The sequence below is a fragment of the Puntigrus tetrazona genome, chromosome 17 (genome assembly GCF_018831695.1).
Source record: "Puntigrus tetrazona isolate hp1 chromosome 17, ASM1883169v1, whole genome shotgun sequence".
NCBI lineage: Eukaryota > Metazoa > Chordata > Actinopteri > Cypriniformes > Cyprinidae > Puntigrus > Puntigrus tetrazona.
This window is the reverse complement of record NC_056715.1, coordinates 12,173,278-12,193,053: the sequence shown is the minus strand read 5'-3', so window position 1 is coordinate 12,193,053 and position 19,776 is coordinate 12,173,278. Positions and strand designations below refer to the sequence as shown.

General features: G+C 37.3%; 2 protein-coding genes across 2 annotated transcripts in view; one reads left to right on the top strand and one right to left on the bottom strand.

Annotated features, from left to right (window-relative positions):
* The window catches only part of ltk (leukocyte receptor tyrosine kinase), a 44,089-nt gene extending 37,166 nt beyond the window's left edge, over positions 1-6,923 (top strand). The window contains exons 23-29 of the mRNA XM_043262334.1: positions 513-642; positions 871-968; positions 1,117-1,209; positions 1,339-1,440; positions 1,588-1,722; positions 1,849-1,939; positions 2,704-6,923. Of these exons, the coding sequence (XP_043118269.1) occupies positions 513-642; positions 871-968; positions 1,117-1,209; positions 1,339-1,440; positions 1,588-1,722; positions 1,849-1,939; positions 2,704-3,672 (1,618 nt within the window). The 3' untranslated portion in view covers positions 3,673-6,923. The remainder of the gene's footprint in view (positions 1-512; positions 643-870; positions 969-1,116; positions 1,210-1,338; positions 1,441-1,587; positions 1,723-1,848; positions 1,940-2,703) is intronic.
* Positions 6,924-7,048: 125 nt separating this feature from the next.
* On the bottom strand, positions 7,049-19,068 carry itpka (inositol-trisphosphate 3-kinase A). Its single transcript, XM_043262335.1, has 7 exons — positions 18,168-19,068; positions 13,376-13,475; positions 12,417-12,630; positions 11,196-11,400; positions 10,276-10,374; positions 9,781-9,852; positions 7,049-9,184 (listed from the first exon to the last, which is right to left on the bottom strand). Exons 1-7 carry the CDS (start codon positions 18,618-18,620, stop codon positions 8,981-8,983), a joined length of 1,347 nt encoding a protein of 448 aa, XP_043118270.1. The 5' UTR covers positions 18,621-19,068; the 3' UTR covers positions 7,049-8,980.
* Positions 19,069-19,776: the final 708 nt, after the last annotated feature.

The window sequence follows — 19,776 nt, the reverse complement described above, 5'->3', positions numbered from 1 at the left end:
TATATATTTATTTATTCCTAATTACTTACGTTTAGTTTGATTTTAAATGAAATCCAGTATAATATTAAGTACTATTACATGGGTACTAATGATTTTACTGGTATAATATTGAGCTTTATTGATGGGATTATGGGTACTGTATATACTGTAAAAGATAAAAGTACCATAAATAATACATATATATTTAAAAATGCATGATATATTATGAGAAGGAAAAGTTTGTATTTCAGTGATATGTTTTTAAAGTTTCATCAGAACAATATCCCACTGTTCAGTACAGCAGTTTAACATTTTCTGCTGCCTTTAATTTCAAGATGCTTTATAATGATAATGATAATAGTATTATTAATAAACCAAGATGAGCACAATAACCTAAACTTTTTACATTCACAATAACTTGAAGACATCAAATATTCCCAGTCAGTGAGTTCTGTCCTGACACGCTGTGGTGTTGTGTGAGAGTCGAGTTGACCGTTCCTCGGCTTTATTCCTTCACTCTTTTGTGTGTGCAGTAAGTTCAGCCATCAGAACATTGTGCGCTGTATTGGCGTCAGTCTGCAGATCCTGCCTCGCTTCATACTGCTGGAGCTCATGACAGGAGGAGACATGAAGACTTTCCTCAGACTAAACCGACCCAGAACTGTGAGTGCTTGAGCGTGTTTGAGAGCGCACACGTCTTACTACCCTCTGTTTCTCAGTTAGAACTCATTTTGCTGTCATTTGTTGGTTGGCCAACATGTGTGGAACATATTTTGCAGTAGAAAACAACATAATTATGAATAATAAATTCCATTTACTGTGAGTAGAGTCAAGATAAGCAAAACAGTTCACAAAAAGGAGTTTAGAATGTACAGTCCCCTCTTTCCACAGAATCAGCTGTCTTCTCTAAGTATGCTGGAGCTTCTGCATATGGCCAGAGATATCGCACTCGGCTGTCGTTATTTAGAAGAGAACCACTTCATCCACAGGTGATTTCTCCCTTATTAATTTTGCCTTAAAATAGCCTTCCTTGTATAGATAAGGGCAAATCGCTCTTCATTGAATATATGGATGTCGTTAAGTCGCTCTTGACCTTGATGTCTTGCAGAAGTCAAGTGTGTGTGATGTGTGTTTCAGGGATATCGCAGCACGAAACTGCCTTTTGACTTGTCCTGGTCCAGAACGAGTGGCTAAAATTGGGGATTTTGGGATGGCTCGCGATATTTATAGGTGCTTTCATTAAACCTTTTATCTTTTACCTTTTATCATCCTTTTTTGCGGTTTAATACCTGCTACGTATAATAAGGAGGCGTCGATTAATGCATTTATAGCTTGATAAAGGAATACTTTGCATTGCAGGGCGAGCTACTACAGGAAGGGTGGCCGTGCCATGTTGCCGGTGAAGTGGATGCCACCTGAAGCCTTTCTCGAGGGAATTTTTACATGCAAGACTGACACCTGGTAATAATTTCGGCTGTACCGAATGATCCTCTTTTTTTAGCAATGTTAGGTTGTAAAGGTATTAAAGAATTGCCTTTTTGCATTACTGCTGCAGAGATCCGAGGCAAGGCATCATAGTTATTGCATGAAATTTGTCTCCATCTGCAGGTCTTTCGGGGTACTGCTGTGGGAGATTTTCTCTCTTGGATACATGCCTTATCCCTGCAAGACCAATCAGGAAGTGCTGGAGTTTGTGACAGGGGGAGGTCGTATGGACCCTCCCAAGAGCTGCCCAGGCCCTGTGTAAGTAACAATAACAGATTTGAGAATAGATCTCAGGCATGACTTGAGCTTAAATAAATGCAGGTGTAAAACTTATGCTTATAGTTATAAAACATTAATAAAATGTATTTTTTTGTTTTGTTTTAGTTATCGGATCATGACACAGTGTTGGCAACACTGCCCAGAACACAGACCCAACTTCTCCACTATTTTAGAGAGGATCAACTACTGTACGCAGGTATAACAGAGTCAGAATCAGATTTCAGCATATTAGGTGGTATGTTTGTTTTCATTTACTTAGATGAGAAGTTTTTAAACTTTTTTCTTTCAAGGTCCACCCTTTCTAAAACCTTTTTAAATTATTATTTTATTTATACTGTTTCAGAAAAATATTAAGCATACTATTTTAACACAACTTTAATTATTTCCCTTTAATTTTTTTAAATTGTAAAAATGTATTTGTTTAATATCTTTTTTTAGTAAATATTATAAAAAAAACTTGTAACCAGTATTATTTTAGTATTATTTATATAATAATAGTATTATATAAAGTATAATATCTTAGTATTTAGTATAAGTATTTAGTATCTATTTATATTTATATTGTATATTTTATGTATCTAACTTATTTTTATATTTTTAATTTCAATTCAGTTTAAGTTGTAATCATTTTGACATGTTTTTGTTTATTTCTATTAAAATTTTTCTTTTCAGTTTTATTTTTAGTAATTGTTATATTTCTAAAGAAGTACATGCATGTTTAATATTCAGGTTTTCATTTTCAAATTTGCTTTTAAACCCCAGGGGCAAGAAGAAAAAAACAACAAAACAATAAAATGTCATTTAATTTAATTTCCTAATCTTAAAAACATCAGATATCAATAGAATAAAATGATCACGACTATTATATTAACGATAATGAAAAGCCCTCACTTACATCACTCGTGTTGACCCTTTTTCTCCATTTCGTCGCTCTTCGTCACTCATTCTGTGATCTGTCAGGACCCTGATGTCATCAACACCCCTCTTCCAGTGGAGTATGGTCCAGCTGTCGAAGAAGAAGGTGGCACTGTGATCCGTCCTGAAGGATCAGGCAGTATGACCCCTCTCCTCGTGGCTCACTCTGTGTCTCAGGATGCTTCCCCTCATCCAGGCATCACCGGTGCAGCCCCACAAGCCTTCAAACCCACAAAGCTACAACGACCGGTCCATCTCTTACAGGAAGTGGGCACGTACCGAGAATCATTGGAGACTTGCTGGGCTGAGCCGGGCCCTACTCCAGGAGTCTGTCAAGGACAGTGGCTTCAAGTTCCTGAGCACCGGCCGTGCTCCAGGAGCAGTTCATCGTCAGGCAGCCAGAAGCTAAAGAACAAGACAAAAAACCTTTGGAACCCGACCTACGGTTCCTGGGTCCTGGAGAGCTTCGGACGAGGGAAGACGGCACTGTGTCACACTCAGTCCATGCCTCTGTCTTGCAACCCCACATCCATGTCCGTCCCATCCACTACCTCAGAGCGCATTGACCCTGGAGTAGAAGTTAACGCAAATGTCTCGACGTCCCCACCTCCGTCTGCTGCATCCTTGCAGACCGCATTCAGTCCGACGGATACTTCCTCTCGGAAGGGCCCAACAGGGGCTACGGGCGGCTCGCTCGCTGCGGCTATGGATTTGGCGAAACTCCAAAGCTTCCCGTGTGGCAACGTAAACTATGCGTACGATGAGCAGAGCTACGAGACTGAGAGTTTGCCTGTAGGTGTGTCCAAATCTGTGGAGCCCAGCACCAGCTCTTCAGCCACGTCTCAACTTGCTGCCCTCGGCCTGGCCACCACATTTACCCACAAACCACTGGTGAAGCGGCACGCTAGCTACGGACATGAGGACGTAAGGAGGTACACCCAGTCTGAGAAGCCCACGAGGGACAGGGATTCTGGCTTTTCCTTGTCTGAAGACCTCAGTGTCACCCCCGTGTAGCATTGAAGAACGATTCAACTGAGGAAATGCCTTTTTCTTTTGGGTGTTACTTTGTTTTTGGCACAAAGGTATTTTACTGCAACAACTGCAGTGGATTAGCTAGAGGCAGAAATACAGGTTAAGGCTGGAATATGCTTCATGACTTTAAAAATCTGAAAACACACAAGGATAGTTCACCCAAAAATGATAATTCTGTCATTAATTATTCCCCCTCATGTTTCTTACGAACCCTCAATACCTTTGTTCATCTTCAGAACACAAATTAAAATATATCTGATGAAATTCACGAACTTTCCGACTCTCCATAAAGAGAAGAAAAACAACTGAAATGTTCCCAGGCCTAGAAAGGTAGCATCATTAAAATAAGGGAGCAAAAATAACGACTATAATGAGCAATTCAATATCCTGTCCTCCGCCATTATCAAGAGTGCCATGTTGCATTACTGCCTATGCAGAGTCGAAAAGATCTTGGATTTCCTCAAAAATATAGTTTGATAATATTGAGTTTTGAAGCTGAACGAAGGTCTTATTGGTTTGGAATGACATGAGGGTGAGCAATTAACAGAATTTTCATTTTGGGTGCACTAACACTTTAATGACTGAAAATGGGAACTTTTTTATGCATGCAAATTTTTTTTTAAATACAATAGTGTAGCGATGTATGAAGCCACGCTCACACCAAAGTCACTTTCAAACCAAGCAGTCAACACTTTGAATTTAGGTGATAAACTTGAACCTGGGAAATCACCCTTGCGTAAAATTCCCGAGTGGATTCATACTTAAATTTTGCAGAACAACCCCAGGACAGCGTGACCTCACCCCGAAGATCTCAAACTATCAGACTTTCAAGTCATTCCAAAAAAAAAAAAACCCAGTCACGCAGAAACATGTACCCCATTAACGGAGATGCGTGACAAATAAAAACAGTGTGTTCTAAAATTCCCTTAAAATATCAAGCATGTTTGATATTCTCCAAATGGAATGGAATCATGCTCTGAAGCTAAAAAAAACCCAGTCTGTATTCGTTTTACACTAAGCAAAATTTCAGTGAAATCTGTGACTGCCAAAATCTCCTTTGTGTGTCATCCTCGTCCAGATAGGGAATTGTGGCAAAGATCTGAGAAAAAGTTGTGTAGTGTATTCCAGCCTTTAATTACTGCCAATTGGAAACTATGTGCGAGTGACTACATTATTCCTGTGCGGTACCAAAGACACAAGGAGTCGTAGCTAATTTGCCATTAAGAGGCGGCTCTCCTGTAAATGGCTGATGGTTTCTATGGAAACTTCCACTTGGCTAATAGCAGCCCTTTTACACTGGATTCTCATCTGCTGTCAACACTGTGAAAACACATGATGTTCACTTTAAGGACCACATGAAATGAGAAGTCCTTTTCTACTGATTAGTCATAATTAGCAATGAATATATACAGTATGTAGGTTTAGATGCGCTTTACGAATTTGAATTTCGCAGCTGGTTACAAGTGTATATTACAAGAAGATCCGAAGCATGTTCAGACCTCACACAAAAGGAAAATCATACTCCATGCCACATAACGATCAGCCACAGAATGTAGTAATTGTAAAGTAATTGTCTTTTAAAAATTATTTGAGTGAATTGAACTTTAAAAGAAACACAAAAAAGTTCAAAACAAAAGACTGTTCACCAAACTATGAAAATTGTTACTAGTTACTTGCCCTCAACCCATATTAATTATATTAATCATTGAAATGTCAGGGAAATGCTATCACAGATTTTCTCTTTTGATATTCACCAATTTTTTTTCTTTAAGAGCGGGCACGGCCATTTATCCAGTGAATGGGTCTGGCTTTCGGTGTCGTTCTGTACAAAACATTTGTAGTGAAAACAGTTTTAGCATTTATTATACTTTATTATTCTCTGCGGCTAATGAAGCGCAAGTTTCACGCTTTCACAGAACGGCTTACTGCCGCATCGCAAAATATGGCTAGAAGTTTACTTACGATGATGGGTAAATATGAGAGAGGTACATTGAAACCCAAAGTATCTTTTTTTGTGTTCTGCAAGAGAAAGTAAGTCATATAGGTATGGAAGGACATAGAGATTAATAAATAACGACAATTTTTTTCTCTTTTTGGGTAAACTGTCCCTTTAAAGCTTAGCACTATCACCAGTAACTCAGAGGTACATTAAAATGGCGGTAGTGTGTTGCAAAGTATTAGTAATAAAGAAATGCTGACAGAAAGCACCTTTAATCTCAGATCAGGTGGACTTTACAGGGTGTTTTGAGTAGAAAGTAGCATCAAGGACCATTTGTTTCGACTAGATTTAGCGTTTTGTGCTTTGTTTTGTCTGCTGTGGGTTTTGAGAAATCAACACATTTACAAACCGTATGTTGCTTTCTCACCGAGGGTGTCTTTTGTGTGCGAAACATTGAGATAATTGTGAGGGCTTCACAAAGGTGTTAAACCAAATGAGGCGTGTGACGCGGGGTGTAATTGTCGTGGCGGAGATTGTATTGATTTAAGTGTCAATGCACTTCTCTAGTGAGCTGTCAAGAGACAACCATTTTTGCTGTCTATCTTTTTAGCACCTTTCCCTCAAAAATAAATAAGTCAAAATAAGTGCATTTTATATTTAGCTACCCTGTGATAACTGTGGCCATGTAAATCACCTGCAGGCAAATTCTAAGTATTACAGGAAACACAAACCGCATAACACCTCAGTGTGGTGATACGATGCATGAGGTTATTCTTAGGTATTACTTATTATTCTCAAATATTTGATTACATATTGTAGTTATTAGATTAATGTTTTTTTTTATGTGGCGTATTTATTTGTGTGTGCATTTGTTAGTTATTTTAGTCAGGGACTGCTGAGAAAAGCCTTATGCAAAATTAGAGAGAGGTGAGACTGAAGTGTATTAGCACAATTTTACATTTATTTCTGTCCTGTTTAACCATTTAAATGTTTCATATTTTGAATTGCCTTTTTTGTAGGATACTGAATAGAAGGGTAGAAGTAGTTTTACTTTAGCCAGGAAAATGAGTGCTGTATTCTTCGATTAATATTCCTTTTACACTGAACTAACCCTTATGATATGTAGCTGTAATAATCAATCTCAGTTTTATTGGTGTTTGTTTTCATGATTATTATTTTTGTTGAGGTTATCACTGCCAACGTCCTGCATGTGTCTTGCTTTTTATAGAAGACCTTGCAGGGGTTCGTTTCAGATCAGCCAGACTCAGAGATGAACCATGATATGAAGTGAATTTTAACGTACTTGTACTACCTGTATTTTTTATGTTGAAAGATGGACATTGCTGCGTAATAGCAAATCTTAAATAAATTGTTTTTGATTATAATCCTGATATGAAAGACACAAATGAATTTCAGAAATACTGAAAGGCAGATGTTTTATTTGTCATAAACATACTGCGCAGGGAACACTGTAACAAAACTCACCTGCCCCCTCTAAACAAAATAGTGTCACAAGGTAAAAACTGTTTGATAATGAAACACTTTCAGTGGTGTGCAGGTATAGAAAATTACAACCCATATTCTTAAACCATAAAACCAATACAATATATTCATAAAATCATCCAAAGAATTAATAATACCACCCTTGATTGATAACTGCAGTCCAAGCGATTAATATCATCCTATTGTACTCTAAATGCTGAGCATCATTCACATTGCATCGCTGTATATTTGTTCTACATAACACACTTCAATGCATGTGCTGCATCTACTGTACACGCTAGTTTGATGGTATTTTAGTCAGTTGTGCAATGTCACTTTGACCTTTCACAAAGACCGGCCCCCCGTAGTTACTGTTGCCATGTCCGACCTGGCATGCTGTTTTCACGCAGTGAAATATAGGCTACATCGCGGAGCAGAGGAAACTGACAGCGTGCCGACAGACAAGACAGAGCAAGTTACTTTAGTATGAAAGAGATTCAAACTATAAGTACCGTTCTGTGGCTCTTTAATGTGTTTTGGTGAAAGTTACTTTGAAAAATAATGCAATTACAATTTTGCATTACTCCCTAAAAGATTCTGTTGGTTACTTTTTATGTAAAGTAATGTGTTAAGTTACGTTTGTGTTACTTTTTAAATTGTTTGTTTTTCATATAAGAAGATCTATTTGTAGCTAATGTAAAAGGCCTTTCATACGAAAAAGTGTAACGAATAAACGTCAGGCTGAAGGAAAAGTAAATTCACGTCTATACAGTAGAATACAGGAGGAGAAGCTACAATACTCTTCAGCAATTTAAAAAAAAACCAAAGCACAATTTTTAGTTTATCTAAAGTCATTTTTGCTTTTATGGTTGAACTGAATCATCAACGGTCAGCAACAAAGACAATGGATAATAAAATGGAATTTGATACATCTGCGTTATTTAACCTATTATTGCAAGTTTGCGTCATATTCTGTGTTTGCATTGCATTTTAATTAATTTTGATGAACAGTAAATCTGTTTTCTAATTGATTTCGCCCAACATGAAGACAGGAGACTTGTCAGTCAATAAACGGTAAAACGTTTTTGAGAAAGCAAATTAAAAAGTAATGCATTACTTTACTAGTTACTTGAAAAAAAATCATATCAAGTTACTTATAATGCGTTACCCCCAACACTAATGATAAAATGGCACATGAAATTATAATCCTGTCATATTTACTACTTAAAGCGAGAAATAAACATGAATGAATATAAGAAGGCCTTTTATTTCAACCGCGGAAAGACCTCAATATACATCGTTTTTCAAGTTTTGTCCACCGACATTAATACTCTCCTGTCTGGTGAAATGAGCGGATTCAGCGATATGATTGGTCAGACCGCCTGTCAATAAAGCTCCCTGTGAAGGGTCAGTTGTTTGGCTAGTGTTTGCTGGGCCTAGACAAGGAACAATGTTACATACAAATAACCTTGATTCTGTGTTATATTAAGTTTGCAGAAATAAAGATTTTGATAGATTGCAGCACGCAAAACATTGGACAAGCTTGACTGATTTAGTTTCTCATCATCTTAAAAAGTTTGATCAAAAAAAAAGTCTTTGCGTAAGTGCTTGAAATTCATTTTCGATGTAGGCGAATACAAATCGTGCCCTAATATGAATTTCTTTACCGACTAAATTTAGCTTGGGGAAGAGTGACTGTATAGAATGCCGACAAACAAATTATCATTTTTAAACCATGACCGTGAAATGCTTTTACAGCTTAATACTGTAAAGTAATGGACTTTGTCACTGCTGGCGTCCCTATAATGCACGCAGAAGGTTTGTAAGTGTCTATCAGCCGTCGCTGTCACTCGGTTTGCAGTAAGAAGGTTACTCCCTGGCCAACGAGGAAAGAGTTTGCAGCAGGTTTTCCAGACCCCATAAGTAGCCGTCTTCTCGGTTGCCCTCCTCCCAGGGTGTGTAGTGATCCAGGTTCTGTCCGTCTAGGAGAGGTGTGGTCTTACCAAAGTCAATGAGCCAGACTTCAGCTCTCTCTGTGTGATCGTGAATGAAGAGAAGCGAACTCCCAATTACCTTGAAGACATGAAACATTTTTTTAAGGTGAGCCGTATCATGGAAAATGCTAAATAGCTTTTCTATAAGGAACCATTCAAACATTTTATGTCTATAAAATTCTTTTTAATGCTTAGCGAGACTTTTTTTATAATAATGCAGTTATTATATTTTTATTACAATTTAAAATATTTTTTTCAGTTTCAGAAATCAGTTTAATATGCTCAAGAAACATTTCTTATTATTATCGTTGCTGAGTTAAGCCGCTCAATATTTTTGCGGAAACCCTGATGTGTTTTTTCAGTTCAGCAGAACAGCATTTATTTCACATACTTATCTTTCATAACGTTATAAATGTCTTTACTGTCTCACTTTTAATAATTTTAACTACAGCACAATAGAGCATTACCATAGGGGCATAATAAATAAATATATATTCTTAGACAATTAGATGCAATTTCTTTTAATACCTTTTTTCCCACTTTTATGCTAATCAGATATTAATTCTAAATATACAGCAATATAATACAGAATTAATAAATATAGTATAATATATAGTGTATACACACTTATTAGACATTAATATTAATTGAAAAATTGAACAACTACTGTTTTACCTCATGTTTGTTGAAGAACTCCGAGGCCTTCAGTGCCTGTTTAATATCTTCAAGTCTTGTAATATAGGAGTTCTGTAAGGTGAAGTGAAGGAGAGAAACACAACATTGATATTATGTTTACTAGAATTATGCTAATAGGTTATTATTTTTTTTTGTATTCGCTGAAGTGAAGCTCCAATTAAACAAGGGCATCTTGTAGATTTTTTTTTTGTATCTTCCTTCGCTACATATAAAATATCCTTTAAATATGACGATCTTAAACCAAATAGACCTTATTCTGAACAGATGAACATTTATGGTACTGTTTTAACTGCTTAATGGGAACATCACAGAGTAAACCATATCTGGCCTTTTTACATCAGACGTATATATCCTGGATACAAACTACTTAAGGTGTTCATTAAGCCACAAAGAGAACATTGTTCCGTTGAAATGTAGGTGTGCATGCATTATGTCACAGAACAGGTTGTTCAAGTTTCTCAAGAACTCACGCACAATTATGTTTTTATTGCCTTCGACGAAGTCCTTAAAGACCTGAATGACGTCTTCCTTTGACCGGGTCTTTTTGAAGTCTGTTTTGCAGGTTTCCCCTCTCTGAAATAAGAAAACGGTGCATTGTATTGAATATAAAAGAAAAAGAAAAGTCAGATGAAGAGGTTTTGCTGACAAAAAATGCAGGTTGAATATAATACAGTGTTCCAACAGGTCATAGAAAAGTCATAGTGGGAACCTTGTTAACATCTGTATGCTCTCAGAAAAGACACAAAAAGCAGTCGCTAGGGCTGTACCTCTTAAATCTCTACACTTCTGTAGGTTTTAGGTATTAATATGTACACCTTAGGTAGTACCATGTACCTTTAAGATACTAATCCTGTACCCTTAAAAAGATTCCTTCACAGTGACTGCTTTTGTCCCTTTTTTTGATAGAGAGAGTACAAAACATGTCAGTTAATAAACCAATTCTTGTAATCTTATCTTGTACTGATTATGATTTTAGTATTTTCTATATGAACAGTTTTGTTATTATATATTTATTTTTGTATTATATATTTTTTATATTTATTATAACATAATAATCCTAATTCATATTACTTGTATTTATGTATTATTAATTTAATATGAAGTTGTATTATTATTTGTTATAAAATCTAAATAATATTAACAATTCTATACAAACACGTAGTTAATAGTTTATGGATATTATTATTTATAATATTAATAATTGGTTAAATGCAAATGTATTTATATGAATCGTTTCAGTTATTTATTATCATTAGTGATTATTAATAATATTGTACAGTATTTATAGCTACTATTACAAGCTATGTCAAATTGACTGATTGATTGATTGATTTATTATTATCAATGTAACCTTGGTTTTCCGGTGAACTGTGATTTTTAGGCACTGTGTCTACCTTAATCCCTTCAATGCGGAAGCCCAGAGTGTTGGTAGAGCTGAGACTTTCTCTCCACTGCATATAGCGTGGTTTGGTAACAGCCCTCTGTTTCTTCTCCTCCGCTGTAGGAGCTTCACTGTCCACCTCCAGCATCTTATTATACAAGTCTTCACGCAGCTTTGGCTTCACTCTTGCCCGCACCAACTCCTCCTCCAGATATGTCCTGAAAAAAAAAAAATCAAGTAAGTAAAAATGGTAACAAAATGTTAATTCAGTCATCAGCAGTTTTTTTTTTTTTGCAAGTTTGAACTTTACTTGACTTCCTGTGTGAGAAGAGGAAGTCACCAAGGGACTCCTTGCACAAAATGTCTCTCGGCGTGTAAAAGAATGCGTGAAACGCGTGTGAGAAGGAAGCCCTCAGGGACGCCCTGTGTCTGCCTCGCTAAGTGTGCATCTGAGTTTTGACTGCATGTGCACAGGAAGTGGTTATTATTGTTGTGCGAGGGCCCCTCTCTCCTCGTGAGCTCCACCCATCACCCTGACAGGATGCAGGCCAGCAACCAGAACAGGTGTTTCAGCAGGCACTTTGAACCTGCCGTGCACTGTATTGGCATGACTATAAAAAGGAAAGGATTACAAGTAATACTTTCCATTTTTAATAACATACATAAATTTAATGTAGCGTGGTTTGCACAAAAAATATTAAACGGCGCAACTGCTTTTAAGCACTAATATTAATAAAAAGATGTTGGAATTATTTCCGAAGGATCACGTGACACTGGAGACTGGAGTGATGGCTGCTGAAAATATAGCATTGCATCAAATAAATAAATTACATAGTATAATATATTGAGATTGAAAGCAGTCATTTTAAGATGTAATAATATATATTTATATTTAAAAAAATTGAACAAAACCAAAAACAACCTTGGTGACCATTAGAGACTTTAAAACACTCTTACCTCTCCACTCTTTAAAAAATCTTACCGCCCCTAAACTTTTGAAAAGTATTGTATATCGTAAATAAATATGAATACAGTAGTGATTTACATAATTAATTTGGCTTGCATTTTATTTGATTCAGTGACTATTCTTTTAAAATGTAATCAGTTGTGCATTCAACTTGATCATAAAACACAAATGATTTTCCACATGCATTCTCTGTATCACTTGTAAACAGTATAACATACAAACACATCATGTAATGTAAATACAAAAACGACTTGTCCATTACTCTACCTCACTCCCATCTTGCAGTCCATGACGTTGGGCAAATCAAACTTGGCCAAAAGGTCTTTCATTTTGAGAAAGAGCTCTCCGTCTCTCTCGACCACGCCATAGTAGCCGGGCACGAAGGAATGTAAAGCATCCTCTTTCAGCCTCTCGAAACACAGCTTCTCATTCTCTGAGAACTTCTTCAGTATGGAGCCCTCATCCCCTGCTTTGAAGCTGCCTGGGCCGAAACACAAACACAGACAAAGGATGACTGGAGTCACTGGAGCACATATAATCAACACTGAGCCGCAGTCAGCCAGATCTTAGTCAGGATGCGTGCCTTAATCATCTGTTACTGAATATGAATATTGCAAGATGACCGCACGCATGCACGGTGTAGAAAATGATGAATAATTAATGCTCGATATCTGAAAAATACGTTTATGCGTACACTGTTATGGTTTTTGGCTTGCAAATACGCATGACGCGGTGTCATCACATAACACTACTCATAACCACTTCCCTAAAACCGTATCAAATGATTGTACTTCCTCAAGTACTGAAAAAAATAGTGCTGTTTACAAAAAAACAGTCAGAAGACATGAGCTAAAATCAGTGGCGTTATTGCCAAGGAAACCATCTGATGGAGACGATTCCTGACAGTATGAAAATAATGTCCAAAAATAAGTTAAAGCTACGAACTATCAACTGAAGAACAAAAATCATTTTCAAGTCTGATTTGGTTTAAATAATTCCTTTATAAAATAATAGCGTAAAACATATAGATGTCCGATTGGAGGTTAATTATATAATAATTCAAAATAATTCAAATAGAATTATTAAATTAATGGTTGCTTTTTGATAGCCACAAACATTATAAATATATGCATTTCCCCCCGGAAACTGCGAACTGTGTGAATATGGAACTGAAACGTAAATTTACATTGGACTCAAATGTGCAGCTTTTTGGGGGAAGGGCTTACCTTTATGGCCTGCTAACTGAACCCAGGACAGTCGTCTTCGCTGTGAGGTCAATAAAGGGCAGTTGACAATAGTCTTCAGCTTCCACCAGGCATTGCTTTGCTGCAACACATTGATACATAAGCGTCCATGAGTATGAAATAAGTGCGCTCAGTTTCAAATGCTCTGCTGTAAATAAACCTCGACCCTTGACCACCTGACAATAAGTCCGAGATGAAAGAAGTGACCAGTCGCCGAAACCAACTGACGGTGTTTTTTCAACACTGCACAATGTTCCTTAAATGTGTGAGACTGAGTCATACGCACATGGTCTCTGTTGGAGCTGTGAAGCACTGCAAACTAGCACTTCAGCCCATAACATAGACGTCTGGTTTGCTGCCCTTTTCAGACCAGCATTCTGAAAGACGTTTCTGTTCGTTTGAGGAGTAAGGTTTGCGTCGCGTGCTGTATCTTCGCCTGTTATTTTCGTAATGTAACAGAATTCCCGATCAAACCAGGTAAACCAAGAGATTCAATTGCATCCGCTTCCAAGTAGAGTCAATTCCGATTTTACTTAACAGAATAACGACAAATCATTTCTATATTGTGACGCAAATCGGATTAGTGCAAGAAAAACTGCAGGGCAGGACTTGGCTCTATCTATCGCTTGTTGACTGGAAGGAGGCTGATCTAAATATAACCTTGTAGTCGTGATTGTCAAAGTTGTTTTACCAGAAGACTGAGTTATGAAATCTGAATAAAAATTATAAGGTAAAGAAATGCATGGATCATTTTTGTTCACCAAGAGCTGCTCGATACGTTTTTTTATTCTCATCAGGGCTGCATCAATCTAATCAAAAATACAGACAAATACATTCATTTGGAAAAAGCAGACTTCCGCGTTCCTGTAATGTAAAGCTGAAACAGTTGTGCTGCGTAATATTTTTTTTAGATTCTTTAGATTGTCAGATAAATAAAAGGTTTAAAAGAAGAAGTTAAGTGATGCTGTTCTGAAGCTTTTGATTGGTCGTCTCCTTTGAATTCGCAGCGCACCACATCTGCCAACTACATCAATTGTCACTGAAAGTTTTAGGCTTAAAAATGTAATTATTCAAATGGAGAAGGATATTGAAAGTCTGACAGAAATTAGCGTTGTTGGGTACTACTGTAAGGTTAACCCTGCCTGCTTTAAATGTTTAAAAATGTTAAACGGTTAAAAACATTCATTAGAAGTGTGGGAAAGTAATCAAAAAGTAATTAAATATACCCAGTTACAAAATACTTGCTACATTTTGAATAGGGTAACTTGCAATCTGTAACCTATTACAGTACATTTCCATAGTAACCTTTCAAACACCTATCACTGGAATTTTATCAGTACTTTTTGTTACTTCAAAAGCATGTTTTTAACAGCAGTAAGAACTATAAATATCAAAATTTGCAACTGCAGAAACTGCAGGTGAATAGGCTAAAAAAAAAAAACCTAATAGTTATCACCTTATTTACCTAGTTGATTGAGTACATTGATAATTGTAAACATTTTCTGTATTACAGGTTTTTTAAAATCATTATAGGTTGAAATATGCCAATGAGGCGCAATTTAATTACATTTGTGCTAATTTGCATACATTTCTGGAACAAAAATCTAAACGCTGGATGAAGACTTAATTGGTTTTTACAAAGGTTATTACTGAGGGAATTTTGGGCATCTCATTTTGTCGCTCCACAATTCTTTAAATTCTTTTAATTCTTTACCTTTAATATGTGCTGTAATGAAATCTATTGACACCAACGGTTAATGTGCTATAAAATAAACACTTAGCAGTGTCTTTTGGATGTTTTCTGTCCAATAGTCTGAAAGAACGTTTTTCTAAAAAGCTAAAAATCCCTAAACTGAGTGTTTTTGCCCGCACTTAAATTCTTCAATCGAAAACAAATAAATTAATTAATGCAATATTTTTTCTCTAAACAGTAAAAACAAAAAAATATGAGGCAAAGAAAACCTTTAGAAAATGAATACAGCGGTGCTGTAATGCTAAGGGTGTAGCTGAAGTGCAGTGTTTGTTCTTCCACTCGATATGGAAAGAAACAAGTTAGTTACTTTCTACTTCTGCTGATGTGCTGATGAAGCGGATGAGTGAAGTTTGCCAACATATGTTGCATTTCACCCTCGGGTACAAAAGCTGAATGGAAAACCTTTACGATACAGCACGCACCGATTACTATTAAGCCTTTAAAATGAATGTAGTACCTAAAACCTTGCTTTGGAGGGGGCTGGGCAAGATCCAGAGAGCATATCATATATAAAGTCAAGCAGACTGTACTTATACGGCCCTGTATAAATACAGAGAAAAGCCATAAACCAAAGGCTATGCCCTGCACTTTGTGAAGCTGTGCATACACACATTTTTAACACACCCATAACTAAATATTGAACTGGACAGTCATGCAGACAATTCAAACATCGTGGTGCCAACTCTCAAACAACTACCAATCATGTTTTATAAAATTGTGACAAGTTTCTGCGAAAACATAAATATCTTTACCTTCGGTAAACATGCCTACTGAATCACAAACGTCGACGCTCATCTATTTTGTCTCTTTGCTAGTAAAAAAAAAAGTGAATATATATAAAAAGCTAAACATGACTCGTATTTAGCAAGACACTCAACTGAAGCACATTTTTACTACAACGGAGGACTGGTAGTTTTAACACCGCCAGTCTTCTTTTGTAGCAAAAATGTGCTTCAGAAGAAAAAAAAAATTCAAATATGAGTAATAAAAATCTGTATAATGTCATCGCAAGAGTTTCTAAAACTGACCTGAGTTGCTCCACCATCGAACTGCAGGTGGAAACTTGTTTGTGACACTGTGGCTTCTACTTAAATGTCAAGCGGCAATGTGTTTATGTTTTGATACAGGCTGATAAAATGAAGTGTTTGTCACTGCGTGTGTGTTTTCCTTCGCAGAATAGGTGTCTGCAAGAGACGTTCGGTTTATAAGCTCACGGTGGCTTTTTACGGCGTCACTGAGCTTGACTTTTATTGGGCCAAAGAAGATGAACATCGGTCAGCTCATTCAGTGCAAGATGTGCAACTTTCTGAAAAACAAAGAGTAGATCCTGTGCAGACACGCAGTCCAGATTTACAGAGGCTAAATGTTTAAAGTATAATGACAGTGAAGGCCTTCTATGGCCGCGAATGAGTTTGAGGACCACAAAACATGAGACATCCATTCAGAATAATCACAGGGCCGAAGTGAGAAACAAAACAAAGATGATCGGTTAGATTTATCCATTAAGCGTTTGGTTAAATATATTACTTATACTTTTTTATATTTTTTAGCCCTCAGTCGTTTAAGTTACATTCATCCTTATTTGGCAAATGCTCCTATCCAAAGTGAGTTTTAATGTATTCAAAGGACCTTTCCCACCTACTAATGTTTTCTAAATAATTGGCAAAGGTCATCACTATGGATTCACTTCTGTTACACAAATTACAAGCATATGAGCACATATATGAAAAAAGGCTTTGGCACATAGCGGTTAAGCCTGTTGAGCTTGTTGTTTTAACGCTCAAAGTGCTGTCAGGTTATTAAAGCTGCACGCCTGCGATATTTGCTCGAACTACATTGAAGACGCTCAATGCAAACAAAAAATAAGCAATACCGATAAAGACTACAGAACAGCCTACTTTGTAAACAGTGAAGGAGAAACATATCGATCTGCTACGGACGAATGGATATTTCCGTTATATTTTTCAGCCACTTACTACTACTGTAAATATTTCATCAGAAAGAGCACACAAGAGTCACCTGATGCAAATCTAGCCCGAAATGCCATGTGTCGTGTCGCAGTAGCTGTGAACTGGCAACCCACTGAAAAGACATGCTTTCGCAATTAGGAGCAAGTACAGACAAACACACCCACACGAACATACCATAATCATGACCTCGCATGAGCTCTTTACAACTATCCACTGAACACATAGTTGTCAAAGTTTTCTAATGTCACAGTCACGGAGATTCCCCAAGATACAGCAACAGGTATCAAGAGTCGCATCGACAACTCAAGAACAGATATAAAAAGTTTTCATAACTTTCAGAGAGACAGTTCCTCATTACTGGTCTCATGTTCTCATGACAGGTTTCGAATTGTCTGCTTTTATTTAAAAAAAAGAGATCTAATAGACAGGATATAATTTAATTCACCCAAAGTCTCTACAGAAGTCTATATTTACCATATAATAAATAACTATTGTGGCTTTGTGTGTGGGTTTTAAACACCCATTTTAATGAGGTCAAAGACCTAGTTTTGGTTGGAAATATATATATATATATATATATATATATATATTTTTTTTTTTTCAAATTAAGCTGACATAATTACTAAAAATATATATATATATATATATAAATATATAAAATAATATATAAAATTATATTAACATTAATATTAAATAAAAATAATTGTTAAGCAAGACTATGTTTATATTTTTTGGTGTTCCATTAAATTTTTTTAATTAGCTGAAAGTCACATTACAGGATGTTAAATGTCAGTTTCAAATGTGACAGCTTGCCCACTATGGCACCAGGTTATCGGATATCAACATCTGCTTAAAAAACCCTCTTTTATTTCTAATGCAACAGCGGTGGAAATGCACGGTAGTTTTTGTGCACCCAGAAACGTAACGTTGGCACATGCTGAAAGATATTCAGAAGCGTGAAAAGCGCGACAGTGAACACCTGCCTCTGTCCACCCGGCGGTCCATGCCTTCTCGGTCGACTATAGCACGCGAGAACGACTGCGCAGCCTACCTCTCCTGAGTCCACCGAGTCGCCGAAATGCTCGAGAGTCACGATGCCTTTGCTTTTGGTCTCGTTGTCGCTGAGGATGTCGTCCTCCGACTCGTCAAACGCCGTGGAGGAGCCGTTGGAGGAGATGGAGGAGTTGGAGAGCTTGCGGCGCAGCTGCCCGTTGACCTCCTCCTCCAGGTCCTCCTCGGTGATCTCCCGCGAATCCCCATCGGACGTGATGGTCACCTGCGGCACTAGGCACCCCCTCCCCGGTTTACCGTCGGAGAGAAAGCCCGCTTGCCCGCTGAACTGTTCCGCCATCTGTGCTTGATCATCACAAATCTCTGTGGATGAAAAGTTTCCTGCGCGTCCTCCTCCTCCTCCTCCTCCTCCTCCTCTCCCTGATCCGTCGCAAACCGGAGACGAACGGGAGAACGCCGCCTCTCTCAGCGACCTCCGCCTCTGTTTGGGCATCGAGGGGACAGGAGGGCTCAGGTTGTGCCACCTCCGTCTGAGGGGCCACGCGCGCGCCGCGGTAGAGAGAGTGGGGGCCCCTTACAACCTTCCGGTCTCTCAGAGACTTAATCTCCAGCGAGTTACGCAACGAACGATCTGCGGCCAGATACTTTGTTTTGAGTCCGCGGACGAGCGTTCACCGACGGAGAGCTGCCCGAGCGCGCATCTTCCGCGTTTGAGACGTTCCCCCGCTCTTCCTGACTTTTAATTTGTTTGACTTTTGCTTGATAGCGCATTTCCTTATTCAAGTGCAGTATTCGGCTGCTGTTTATTGTGCAATCCTTAGCTCTGTCCACCTGGGAAAAAAATAATGTAATATTAAAATAAGAAGGAATATAGACTGTCGCAAATAAAGCTAGCGAAAGTAAAGGTAAAGTGATAGTCATGAGACGTCTAGGCTGTGCGCTACAACGGCGTTATGAAGCGTCAATTAGTTTATTAAAACAGCGTTGCTCGTCGGATTTATGTTAATAGAGGTATGCAAATGATAAACGTCAAAACCTGATTGCACATAAAAGATCTGATTTTCGTTGTAGCTCACTAGCTTATATTGGTTTACGCTGTAATAGCGCATGTTGCGGTTGTCAGAATTTTGGTGACTATGAAAAACATTAAATTATATAATGCAGTACACTATTGGAGCTATGATATCTGGTTGTTATTATAAAATGTAACCTACTGACAATAAAAGTGATGCGTAGTTAAAGGTCACACGGTGGCTTCTGATTCGTTAGAGTTGCCCTTATAGTAACTGTGGTCATAGAAAAGGAAAACACATAACACGTGGCACAAAAATAATGAAATAACGTCATATAAATAACACAAAACATAACCAATAACAAAACTAAACAGGCAATTCTGGGAATGGTAAATTCACTTTAATTCGTGCATACATTGTTTTCCTAAAAACATTAGGCTATAGTCAACAATATGTTGCTTTTAACCACATTGATTTATTAAATGTACTTTTTTTCTGTAAATTAGAAAATAATTATTGCTTTTTATTTCTACACAATTTGCATGAACTAGGAGACATTTTAAAGTGAACGTGAGCTAATGTTTGGGTAATGTTTTTTTACAAACTGGGATCTTTCCAGATATTTTAGTATTTTTG